The following is a 13,549-nucleotide window of genomic DNA, read 5'->3' as shown; positions in this document are numbered from 1 at the left end:
AAAAAAAAATCACCAAGGGGGCAAACACCATTTCAGCTCCATAGCATTTCAGCTCATAGCAGCTCCATAAGATATGCCTATATCCATCATACACCTGAAAGCACTGATAACTGGCTTACAAGCCGGTGTCATGAAACTTATATCTGTCCCTTGCTGCAACCCAGCCCTCGAGGACTGGAGTTTGACACCCCTGTTCTAGAGTCCAAGTGCATTCCCAAAGAAGAAAAGCTTTTAAATCACTCCAAGTTATTTCCATATAATTTCAGATTCCTTCCTGGTACAACTTTCTTATTGCAAAATAACAAAAATTTCTTCAGAAAGTCTAAATCTACAGTGTTTAATTAGCTGCGCTGTAAATGTGAGTGAAACCATCATCGGAGAACCTCCACTATCTTTCGTGGTTCAGCCATCCAGTCGATTTATTCCAGGTAATTTAATCAGGATACCAGTTACTTGGGAGTTACTTAGAAATAGAGCAAACCTCATTCCAGGCTTTTAATTGACCCTTCCCACCACTGGATTCCTGGTTAGTCAGTCCCACTTATACCAAGTACAATGCCCTGAGACATGATTATCCAAAGAGTCAAAACATAACTTTCTATATTTATATAAAAACATCAGAAACAAACTTATGTAAAATAAGAAAGATGTGCTGCTTTCATATTAGAAGTTTCATCTCAGAAAAAAATACTCAAAAGATGTTTGAAACAAGACTTTATTTAAACTTTAAGACAACACAAACATTAATAAACAACAGATCTAAACAATGAACCATCAGAGCAAAACTGAACTTTAACCTTCACGAAATCTAGGATCAGGATTTTCCTGATACAATAATAACATAAATAATATAAACTGAATAAAGAATACTGAGAGGATATAGCTGGTTTAAGCCATATCTGCATTCTTAACAGCAGTGTTCAAGTTGAGTGTTTGCTATTATCCTTTAAAAACTTCAAAATGTGAATCCCACAAGGTTCAATTTTGAGACCACTACTTGTTTACCTATATATAACCCAGACACCCACAAAGAAGCAGAGTATCAAATGTATCCTGATGATGTAGTCACGTACGCAACAGCAAAAACTCAAAAGGTTGAAGATTTACTGAACAGGCACACGATTCATGTCTCACAGTGACTCCAAAATAATTTCCTGTTTTTGAACATTTAAAAAAATTAAAAACTGTCAACGTGTTTCTCAATCACAAGAAAATTATGTGATAGTTTTTCCATAATTATTGATCAGAAACAAATACATGTGGATTCACTATGCCGGTCAGCAAGCCCCAATGGTACAACCAGCAGAGTTTCCACTTGGTTGGAGTTTGAAGTGGGATACTGGAAGAGGAGTGGATTACACCAACCTCCGCCAGCTGGGACGTGCATCTAGGAGCAACACAATCGACGTCCTTCGGATGGCACTACTGAATACTAGGTCACTGGCGAACAAGTCCTTTATTGTAAATGACTTTTTTCTAGCGTCTAGGCTGGATGTTTTGTTCTTAACGGAGACCTGGATCCGCCCTGGTGAGTCCTCTCCCTTTTCGGAACTTCTTCCCCTAGATTGCGCATTCTTCAACACTCCTAGGACTGTGGGCCGGGGTGGAGGAGTAGCCTCGGTTTTTAGAACTAAATTCAGAGTACGACAATTGCCCTCTGCTTCATATTCCAACTTCGAGGTACAACTTCTGGAGCTGCTTGGTCCCTCTCGGATTCTCTGCGTGGTAGTGTACCGCCCTCCAAAACGTACCAAGGACTTTATCAGCGAATTCGCTGACCTTTTAGGATCTATCCTAATGCTTAATGATCGTGTTCTTATTTGTGGTGATTTTAATATTCATTTATGTTGTGAGGCTGACCACCTCACCAAGGATTTTTTATCCCTCATTGACTCATTTAATATTACTCAGTGGGTTAGACAACCAACTCACACTAAAGGGCATATGCTGGATTTGGTTCTGTCGTACGGCCTGGATATTGCCATCACTGACATTAAAGATGCTGGGATCTCGGACCACTTCCCAGTTATGTTTAATGTCCAGTCATGTAACTTGGAACTGAACTTTGTGGGCCCACAGTGCCTAACACGCCTGATTAATTCGGAGTCTGTTGCCCTCTTCTCCGAGGCCTTTACCAACACTGTTTGCTATGATGACTTTAGTAATGCTTCCCTCTCGGTTGATGGTTTAGTTAACTTTATTACCTCTACATGCTCCTCCATTTTGGACACTGTAGCCCCAGTAAAGACCAAACGCCGTAAAATCTCTCGTCAACCCTGGTTAGATGAATCTACCATTGCCCTCAGACGTGATTGTCGCCGAGCTGAGAGGAAATGGAAGAAAGATCAACTCCAGGTGTCTTTAGACATCCTGTACATGACCCGGTCCAAATATCAGAAGGCCGCTAAAATGGCTAAAACGTCTTTCTTGTCAAACATTATTGCAACTAACAGCCATAACCCCCGAGTTCTATTTAAAATTTTTAACTCAGTGGTTAATCCCTGCCCTGACGTCTTGATGGATGCCTCCCCGGCCCTTTGTGAGAAATTCTTGAACTATTTTGTAGATAAAATTTCACTGTTAAGGGCCTCACACCCCCTGATTGTAAATCATGCCCCAATCTCAGTATGTTCAGCTGCCTTCCATCGGTTTGAACTGGCTTCACTCACGACGTTAAAAGAATTAATTAATACCCAGAAAAATTCAAACTCTTTGCTTGACACCATCCCTTCGCGCATAATTAAGGAGGCGTTCGATACTATCGGGCCCTGTATCCTAATTTTAATGAACTTATCATTGTCATCTGGCTGTGTTCCGACTGCCTTTAAACATGCAGTCGTGCAACCAGTTATAAAGAAAGCTAGCCTTGATCATAATACGCTAGCGAACTACAGACCGATTTCTAAACTTCCTTTTTTGTCAAAAATCCTAGAGAAAATAGTGCTTCAACAACTTCAGACTTATCTAGAGAGAAATGGTCTATATGAAAACTTTCAGTCTGGATTCAGACAGCGCCATAGTACTGAAACTGCTTTATTAAGGGTTTTCAATGACCTGCTCCTAATTACTGACACGGGGTGTCCCGCAATCTTAGTCTTACTGGACTTGACATCAGCATTTGACGCTGTTGACCATGATATTCTCTTGACAAGGCTTGAACAAGTAGTTGGCCTTAAAGGAACTGTCCTCACATGGTTTAAATCCTATTTCTCTAATAGGTCATTCTCAGTCATGATAGGAAAATATTCTTCCACACCTGCTCTCCTTCGTTGTGGTGTCCCCCAGGGCTCGGTGTTGGGTCCTGTGTTGTTTTCCTTGTACTTGTTGCCTTTGAGTTCCATATTTGCTAAACATAATGTCTCTTTCCATTGTTATGCTGACGATATTCAAATTTATCTTCATCTGACAGGACTTGCGTCCTCCTCATTACATCTTCTGCTTGATTGTTTAAGGGATGTTAAGGAATGGCTATCACAAAATTTTCTTACATTAAACGAGAAGAAGACAGAAATTATTGTCTTTGACAGAGATACATCCCCAGGACGGCTGAATGACATATTTGGTCCTGCTGCTAGTCATCTTACTGACGCTGTTAGGAACCTCGGAGTCATTATTGATAGCTCATTTAAACTAGATAAACAGGTATCCAGTGTGGTTAAATCTAGCTTTCATCAACTACGCCTAATTTCCAAGGCTAAATCTTATATTCCCTACAAGGATTTGGAGAAACTTATTCATGCCTTCATTACTACAAGGCTAGACTACTGTAACTCCTTGTATATGGGTCTACAACTCTCCCTTCTTTAACGACTGCAGCTAGTTCAAAATGCCGCAGCTCGCCTTTTGACTGGCTCAAAAAAGTACGATTCTATTACCCCTGTTTTGGCAAACTTACACTGGCTTCCCATTAAATTTAGAATTGATTTTAAAGTTTTATTGCTTACTTACAAAATTCTAAATAATATGGCACCTGATTACCTAGCCGATCTTCTCTGCCCATATAGCCCCATAAGAGCACTAAGATCATCTGACCAACTGCTCTTAGTGCAACCCAGGTCTCGCCTGAAAACCAGAGGTGATCGTGCCTTCGCCGTTGCAGCACCTAGGTTATGGAATACACTTCCCTTTCATATACGCGCATCGGACTCTATTCAGTCTTTTAAATCACGTTTAAAAACATATATGTTCGATATTGTATTTAAGGTCAATTAGGGCAATTTTGCATCCGGATTGCATTGGATTATGTAACCATTTTATTTTCATATTTATAATTTTATTATATATTGATTTTATTTGTACTTTGATCTTATGGAAAGCACTTTGGTGTACTTCGGTCTTTGAAATGTGCTATATAAATAAATTTTGATTTGATTTGATTTGATTTGAATTAATTAACATACTGGGAAGTAATACTGACTCATCAATTATAATTTGAAGCCCATTTTAGAAAAATGCCCAAAACGAGAGATTGTACAAAGATTGAACTGTTTGACTTGTACAATTCTCATCTGCCTGTAAAGGCTGCCCAGTTAAATTTAATGCTGTGATTTTTTTCCCCCCACATCTTTCATACTGTGGTAACCAAATCAGCCAGTACAGTGGCATTACCGTAAAATTTAGGAAGCATATTATATGTTATAATATAATATGCTTTTTTTTAATATAATACATTTTTCCTTATTAAAACTGTATTTTAGATGTGTAAATTGCCTTGGCCTTAAATCAGTTAGATGATTTGGAAATTCGGCAGTAAAGGTGTAAACACAAGGAGAGTTATTAATTGTAAGTTACCAAAATGTAGACACATTGGGTCTGTCCTCTGCTAGAGTTAAAGAACCACAGATTTGGAATACTGAAAAATAAAAATATTAGTCACTAAATTTTAAATGCAAAGGTAAAGTTATGTCTTTAGTCGACAGACACACCAGTGCCTCCAAATGAGCTCACCGAATTAAAATTATGAAGTAGTAAGATGCAGTCTCACTGAGTCTGTCTCAATTTGAGTTGAAAGTGAAGACTAAAAACTAACAGTTTTAAAATTGTGTTGATAGGAAGGGTTTTCTAAGCACAGCAAAACAAAGTATTGGTTGAAAAATTCACCACATCAGGACCTCCCCAACACTGGACACTTTCAAAGCTCGTCTAAAAACCCACTTCTATTCCTTGGCTTTTAAATCAGAATGAGTTTGTACTCTTACTCAAATCTTCTAATTTTTTGAGGGAACGAGGGCCTCTGTATCCACAGTGAGCCCTGGCAGTTCCAGCCACAAAGAACACCAGGAGTCCCGACAGAGTCCCCCCCCCCCATACAATTAATATGAATGGAGTACAGTATTCCCACGCCACATCGCCGTTCAACTTTCGCAGACTCGCCACATCGCAGATTTATCGCAGGAATTTCATCCTAGGGCGCAGAAACCTGATAAATTAATTAAAACATAATAATTAATCAACAATAATAATTATTCCATATTATAAATAATTAATAAAGTCTTGAATATATAATAATTACATTCTAAAAAAAATTAAAAAGCATCTTTAGGCCGCCGAAACCTGTGATATGGTATTCTTTTTTTTTTTTTAATTATAATTCTACTTATATTTGCTACAAAGGCACAATTTCCTACTTTTCCCCTATTGCGCGGGTCCCAGAACGCAACTCCTGTGACAATTGAGAGAATGCTGTAGTCTAAAAGACCTGTTTTTATTGTTTTTTACCACTGACACACTCAGCACAAGTTGTACTGACACAAACCAAAATGCTGCAAAAAAACAAAAAACAAATCCGGATTTAGGCAAAGAATACCAATGGACTGATGTAGAAACAGAAGATTTCTATCAGCTTTTTGGTCTCTGGATTTACATATTGCTGCCAAGACTAAGACTACTGGAGACACAATTATGCCTTGTCTGTGCCCCTTCCATCAATGACATAATGACAAGAGACAGGTTCAGAGCCATATTTTGGAACATCAACCTCACTGATCCTGAGTAGGATGTAAAAAATGATGAAATCCTCTGTGCCAGCCAGCTTATTAACACCCGAGGAGGGAACTGTCAGTGGATGAAAGGATGGTGGCACCTAAAGCAAAGCCTGGCCTGACACAATACATGACGGACAAACCAACTAAATGAGGGATGAAAAGTTTTACATTGGCTGAATCAACAGTGGCTCAACCTTTAGATTCATCACATACACTGTTAAGACTTCAAAAGCAAGTGATCATGGGCTGCCTTATGATGTGGTGATGAACCTTTTTCAGCTGTTGCTTAGCACAGGATGCCATGTTTACATGGACAGTTGTTTTATACCAGTCCCAAATGTTCCTGGATCTGACCAGCATAAGATTTGGTGCATGTAGTATCTACACAGGGAATGCCCAGCAGGGAGGGAAAATACTCTCAGCAAAAAATGTGAAAGGGGATCTGTGAGATGGATCAGAGATGACCCACTTGTTATTGTGAAGTGGATGGGCACGTGGGAGGTGCCTGTGTGCACCACCATCCACCTGTATGTTCAGGGGAGACGGTGAAAAGAAAGGTGGAGGATGCAGATGGACACTGGGCTGTGAGAGGGGCTGACATACTAGACCAGTTCATTCAGTATTATTCCACCCACAGCAAGACTGCTGCTGGTACGGGACCGTGCTGTTACACTTCCTGGAGATTGAGACAAGAAAAGCATTCATTTTGCACCGTGAGGCGATAAGTGCCATGCAGGTGCTGCCCATGGCACACAAAGATTTTGTTGCAGAGCTGGTGTGTCAGCATGGAGACAGGCATTCCTCACAGCAGAAGAGCTGAGCAGATTCGTGTTCCCATCGTCACAGACAAAGCTGCTGTCCAAAAAGGCACTAAAGGCAGACGCTTATTTATACACCATCTCGAGGTGGACAGCAAGAGGAGTGACACACCCCGGAAGTATCAGGACTGTGATGTGCCCCTCTGTCTTGTGGTGGACAGGAACTGATTTTTGTAGAGGCATCTTATTGTAACACCTGATTGTTTTATTATGAATATTGTTGTTATTGCTGTTTTTTAAGGGTTTGATTTTATATTTTTTTATATTAACTGGTGCATTAGTTACTTGCCAAATTGCCCACAGGTGTGAATAATTGCCCGTCTATTTTTTAGCTAAGGAGCTGACCTGTCCAGGGCATACCCATATCAGCCTACGTCAGCTGTGATAGGCTTTAAAATGCAGAAATGTTAATATGTATCATCCTTGTATAAATAAATAAAAAACATTTCTTTTTACTGCTCTGCTCTACACAAAAAATACTGACTTTTTCACTCAAGTGTTGCAGTCATTAAACTTCTGGTCAGTGTGAGCTTTATGACCAACAGACTACTACTACTACTCACAGCTATCTAATCTAAGCACGAAACTTTAAGTAGTATGAATTTTCATGTGCCTACTTAAGTGTGGCTTTTGAACAAAGCTTTTGCCACAGATGCTACAAGAATGTGGTTTCTCTCCCGTGTGAAGTTTTACGTGAGTTTGCAGTGTTGATTTATGACTAAATTTTCTCCCACACGTGCTACACGAATACGGCTTCTCACCTGTGTGACTTCTTACATGAGTTTTCATTCCCGATTTCTGAATGAATCTTTTCCCACAAGTATTACAAGAATACCGCTTCTCACCTGTGTGGACTCTCCTGTGAGCTATGATCCCTGACAGGTCAGTAAATCTTTTCCCACAAGTGTTACAACAATGTGGCTTTTCACCTGTGTGAATTCTTAGATGGCGTTGCAACTCTGGTTTCAGACCGAAACTTTTCCCACAGGTGCTACAAGGAAATGGCTTCTCACCTGTGTGTGTTCTCAAATGACGCTTCAAATTTGATTTCTGAATGAATCCTTTGCCACAAGTGGTGCAACAATGTGGTTTCTCACCGGTATGAACTCTTAAATGTGCAGTCAGATTAGATGTATGTAAGGTTTTCCCACAGATTTCACATTGTACATACTTTTTCACTTTGTCAGATTTACTTTGACTCTCTGACACAGTGGTGTTGTCTAAGCTCTGACTGCGTTTCCTCTTCTTCAGCTCTGCATTTTTACTTGATCCTGAGTCCACATGCTGGCTTTCTTCATGATCTTGGCTCTCTGCTTCAGGAGAGCTGTGAAAAAGGAGCTGCTCTTTGTTTGACTCTGGTTCACTGTGGTCACTTTCCTCATAAGATCGAGTCACCATGAAGATATCAGTCTCTTGCTTCAGTTCAAGCTGCTCTCCCTCCTGACTGCTGCGGAGTACCTCTTGTTCTTCTTTAATATATGAAGGCGCTGGGTCCTCCTGGTCCAGACTGGAGTTCTTCTCCTGGTTACAGATCTGCTGGTCTGTGAGAAGCTCCTTCTCACAAATGTGTTGGTGTCGGAGGTCTGAAGAGACAAATTGGGAGAAATGATAGAAAAAAAACAACAACCCAAACATCTGAGGAACATATTCTGATTTGAGCCGTTGTCTCTAGATAGTAGTCAGCTTCTGTGTCATTTTAAATCTCAGTAACCTTCTGCACTTAACTCTTAGGCCTGTGCTGCTCTTGGTTAAAGACAAAGGAAGAAGAGTGGGTGAGACATTGTTAGAGAAGAAAAGGCAGGAACATGAAGGTTAGAGTACAGGCTAACCTTATCTTGACCTCACTGGTACTTTACTTTCAGTGTCATCTCTGGAAAACAACACAGTTTGTCACCATGGAAGATGTCTGCTCCACCTCTGCTGTAGTTGTTACGCCTCAAGAGTCTGTGCATGGACCTCTTCTTGTCACCATCTATGCCCTTTCTTCATTACCACCTACTCAGCTGGACTTGGCATGGTTCACCACACACGCATAACTTGGTTATAATGGAAAATTGGTCAATTTGAGTTGAGTCGTGGCGTATCGTGCCGAGTCGATTCGAATAGGCATTAATGGAAAAGGGGCTTATATGTACCCCCTGCACAGATTTTCCACCACCATGGTCTCCGCTTCCATTTCTATGCTGAAGATACACAACTTACCCTCACAATCACGTGCCATCTAACCCCCCCAATCTAAACAGTAATAAAACAGAGCTCCTGTTTGTGGCCCCCAAAGGCTCACTCAAAAATCCTTCACTGCCCTGACCCTCAATACCTGTGCGACCTGCTGAAGCCAAACGCACAGTCTCAGACACTATGGTGCTCTGCCTTGCATCTGCGTTCTGTCCCTCGCGTTAACATCCATACCTCTAGTAATAGAGCCTTCTGTGTGGCAGCCCCGACCATCTGAAACGCTCTCCCATCTTAGTTTTGCAACACCTCATCACTGGACTCTTAAGAAATGTAAAACTCACCTCTTCAACAAAGCCTTTAAACTCTAGCATTTTTGTATATTTATAAATTGATTTATTTAAACTCCTTTGTACAGTGTCCCTGGGTTTCTTGAAAGGCGCTATACAAATAATTTTTATTATTATCATTGTTAAATATAGGGATATGACTCCCCCATTCCTTATTTTCCTACTGGCCCCTTTGCTTTTCTGTAGAAACGAGAAATCGACTGGTATTTATTTCAGGAACAAGGGTCGCGTGCAGGGTTGTAGTAACTACAGCTAATAAGCCAAATATGCGAAACGTTAGCTGAAGTTAGGTTAAGGAGAGAGGTGATGATGAGCAAGCAGTAGTATGACTTCATGTTGCTTATTACAGTTGGACTTTCAATTCTTCCTGTGCCTCTAAAAAGACAAAAAAATAACTTTAAGCTCTGATTAGGATCCTATGTGAGTCATATTCATTGTTATTAAGACCATCACAGTTTTACATACCTTTTCTGTGCAAGTTTATCTCAGGTTTCCAGATGGTCTCCATCAGTCTGAGCTGCTCTTCATCAGTCCAGACGATAATGCCTTCAGTCTGCTTCAGTCCAAGCTGCTCTCCCTCCTGACTGCTGCAGAGTTCCTCCTGTTCCTCTTTAATCTGTGGAGGCTCTGGGTCCTCCTGGTCCAGACTGGAGTTCCTCTCCTGGTTACAGACCTGCTGCTCATCCAGACCCTCCTCTTCCTCACAGTCATGTTGTTGTGGGAGGTCTTGAGAAAACAAAGAAACACAAGAACAATAATCACGAAGGTGTTGATACAAAAAACACACAACACTATTTTACAAAAGCATGAATCAAAACCTGACTAAATGGTGATCGTTTACACACAAATGTTTAGAGACAGTGAGCTCAGATTGTGGCATGACTGGTGTCACAGTGAGTCGTGTTAAATAAACTACATAAATATACAATATTTTCATCAGCTGAGGCACTCCCTGGTGGCACCCTCACATGCCTTGATGCACTGCAGCTTTTTGCAGGAATGTTTTCCACATTTGAAATGATCAGGTGTAAATTTTTAGAGCACAATATGCTTACAGTCTACAAAAACCACAAGTCCAAAAAGGCTAGGCAGCATCCTCACACAGAACATCACATGGTGGTAATGGGAACAGCTGTATTAAGGACCAAAAAGCTCCTCAGAGAGTGATCCGTACAACAGAACGCTGCTGCAGGACTGCTCTTCCCTCCCTACAGGACATTTACACCAAGAGATGCTGGACCAGAGCAGCTCAGATACTGAAAGAGCCGTTCCACCCCAGCAATAAACTGTTCCAGCTTCTGCAATCAGGCAGAAGGTTCTGCACCATGCGGACAAGAACAGAGAGGCACAAGAGGAGCTGTGTGTTAACTGAGCCCCCAATCAACCATAACAAACAGAGAGCACTCACATATTCCCATTTCATGCCTGATCCTTCTGACTTTATTGCGGCACAAGGCACTTTAACACCCCACTCACACAATGTACATTCCCAAATTTTGAACTGTAAATTTCCAGATTGTTTTATTCTATCTAAATTAATGTACATAATTCACTCACTTATCGCACTTAATGTCCTCTTTGTATATATATACTTACTTACTGTATATAATGTTTTTTGTCTCTCTATTTTGCACAGTTGAGGAGCGTATCAGGTCACATTTCACTGCATGTTAAACTGGTATAACTATGTACGTGAGAAATAAAATGATCTTGAATCTTGATATTAAGCTTGTTTTATTTCATTTCATTTTCTTTTTAAAGCCTTTTATTAACGATTATCATGGAAAAGAACCAGCCTACCCTAAACAGAAACAGTGACGTCTCTTATTGGTGGATGTAGCAGTGACCATGGACCTGCACCAGTCCAACATAGTCCATCACTGGACACTGACCCACAGCACTGATAAATACCCAGTTTAACTTCTTCTAGTAAAGTCAGTCACACTGAAGAATCTGAGCTTGAACAGCACAGAGTTAAAAACATGTCCATACCTGTGATGTGTGAGTTTCTGTCGGGTTTCCGGCTGATATCCAGCAGTCTGTGCTGACGGTTGATCTCCTCCTCATACTGGACGATGGTTTTTTGAACCTCTGAGAAGATTTCTTCACAAACAGCAGTTAGTCTCTCCTTGATGAACTCTCTCAGATACTGAACTGAACTCATTGCTGCTTCAGCTGAGGCTGGACAGATCCATACAAGCATCGATAGAAGCGATACCGACAATGGTATTGGTACCAAATCCACACTAATGTGACGGGATCAGTACTTTAATTTGTGTCTCTCCTTTAAGTTCAGTCCACTTCATCAAACAGCAGCCATGGCCGCATACCCACAGCACCTCTCTCTCACAGCTTAATGGCATTTGGCAAACAGATCCATTATCATCACCTGTGCAGACAGGAGTAAAGCGGGGAAATCAGGTACACACTTCCTGTGTGGCTCTCCCTGACAAATTCTTCCCAATTCTAGCAAATTATTGCATCCAGTAATATGTGTTTTACTGATCTGATTGTTTCCAAACCAATATCTCCAATACAGGTCAAAACAACTGACAGCCCAGGATAAAAATCACAGTGTTTCACTCATGATATGATATATGTGCAATTTATACGTTTTGTCATCTTTAAATCACGTCCTCACAGTGAAACTTTTGTCATTCTCATTTCTCATTTAATCCAATAAAACAGAAACAAGTAATCTGAGCTGCTTTGATACTTACAGCATCTCCGTGGTGGGGGGGAGGTCTAACCTCATAGCTCATTTATCCAGTGTACACTTTGCTCATTAAACTTAATAACAGCAGCCTAGCCGTTGCCGTTACATTTCTCCCTGTAATATGTGTTTTAAACCAGCACTCTTGTCCCTGTTCCTGTTGTCTTTTCTTTTTTCTATTTCAGGTACTCCCCATAACCCCACAGACGCTCTTTTGTTGTCAGGCAGCAGACTGTGGAGTTCATTAACGCTTATTTGACTGAGTCGTGTGTCTTTACCTTGCTGAACCACATCCCTACAAACACTCATCAGAGATCCGTTTCTCAGTATTATAGCACTCTTAATCTCCCTGCAGGCGTATTTATCGGTGTTGTAGCTGAATCTGGTTCCACTCACCGAACGACGACCGTCTGGAGACGATTTTATGATCACTTTAAATCCGTCCTCGTGTCTCGTTGTCACGGTTACACTGCGCTCACTGTCCGTTTCCTCCACATTACAGGTTTACTTTCGCTCTGCTTGTCGTTTTTCGCCTGTTTTAACGCATTTCCGCTCTCCCGCCATCTACTTCTGTTCACGTTTCACTTCCTGATACGTCACTTCTCTCCTGCCCATTCACAGCCAGCTGGCCAAACCCTGTCGACCCCGCCCCCTCCACTTCAGCTCTACTGTGGTCACTTGGAAGAGCTAAGTTTCTCTATCTGCTCTAAAACTATTTCTCTGTTTTATTTCTCTAAACTATTATATACTGGTGGTGGTCAGAGGGCCCGGTGGCGCCTGTGTCCGGCAGCCTCGCCTCTGTCAGTGCGCCCCAGGGCAGCTGTGGCTACAATGTAGCTTGCTATCGCCAGTGTGTGAATGTGTGTGTGAATGGGTGAATGACTGAATGTAGTGTAAAGCGCTTTGGGGTCCTATGGACTAGAAAAGCGCTATACAAATGCAGGCCATTTACTATTTTATATCGCACGGAGACCGCGTTAACATCTAAATATGCACCAGATGTGCAACATGTTGAAAGACACCTCCTTATATTTGTTATTGATACAGTATTTATCACAGGTCCTCCATGCATTCTCCTGCTGTATATCATTAAATAAGGAAGAGCAGCAGTGTTTAGAAGCAGAGACAGTAACAGAACTAATTGGATTCCTACTATTTTTCTTTATCAACACATCAGAGCAGTGGGATGGTCTTGAAGGTTGTGTTGCTTAAGTTTACATGTCTGTATGTAGGTGTGTATATGTGTGTGTGTGTGTGTGTGTGGGGGGGGTATCTGGGTCATATAACTCCACAAGTATCTCACTTTAGCACCTAGCAGACCCAACTTTACACAGTAGACAAGATGATTGTTACTTAATGGGTTTGTGCAGGATTTGAACGCGGGACCACTCACACACACCCAGGGAGAGGATCATACACCTAGACCAGGGGTCAGCAACCTTTAAAACCCAAAGAGCCATTTGGACCCGGTTACCACGTAAAAGAAAACACTGCGAGCCGCAAATACTTTTT

At 41.2% G+C, this 13,549-nt stretch overlaps 1 protein-coding gene across 2 annotated transcripts; it reads right to left on the bottom strand.

Moving 5' to 3' along the window:
- Positions 1–697: 697 nt before the first annotated feature.
- Positions 698–12,644, bottom strand: LOC116310468 (zinc finger protein 37-like). Of its 2 annotated transcripts, XM_039610383.1 has the most exons (5): positions 12,434–12,639; positions 11,317–11,713; positions 9,790–10,050; positions 7,974–8,385; positions 698–5,419 (listed from the first exon to the last, which is right to left on the bottom strand). In XM_039610383.1, the coding sequence occupies exons 2-5, from the start codon at positions 11,525–11,527 to the stop codon at positions 5,386–5,388; spliced, it is 918 nt and encodes a 305-aa protein (XP_039466317.1). In that variant the 5' UTR covers positions 11,528–11,713; positions 12,434–12,639; the 3' UTR covers positions 698–5,385. The 2 variants fall into 2 exon arrangements, with proteins under 2 accessions (XP_039466317.1, XP_031583105.1); XM_031727245.2 differs by having other exon boundaries at positions 698–8,385; positions 12,434–12,644.
- Positions 12,645–13,549: the final 905 nt, after the last annotated feature.

Source organism: Oreochromis aureus, linkage group 3 (genome assembly GCF_013358895.1).
Source record: "Oreochromis aureus strain Israel breed Guangdong linkage group 3, ZZ_aureus, whole genome shotgun sequence".
In the NCBI taxonomy this organism is placed as follows: domain Eukaryota; kingdom Metazoa; phylum Chordata; class Actinopteri; order Cichliformes; family Cichlidae; genus Oreochromis; species Oreochromis aureus.
The sequence above is the reverse complement of the archived record's forward strand: the minus strand, read 5'-3'. Positions and strand labels throughout refer to the sequence as shown.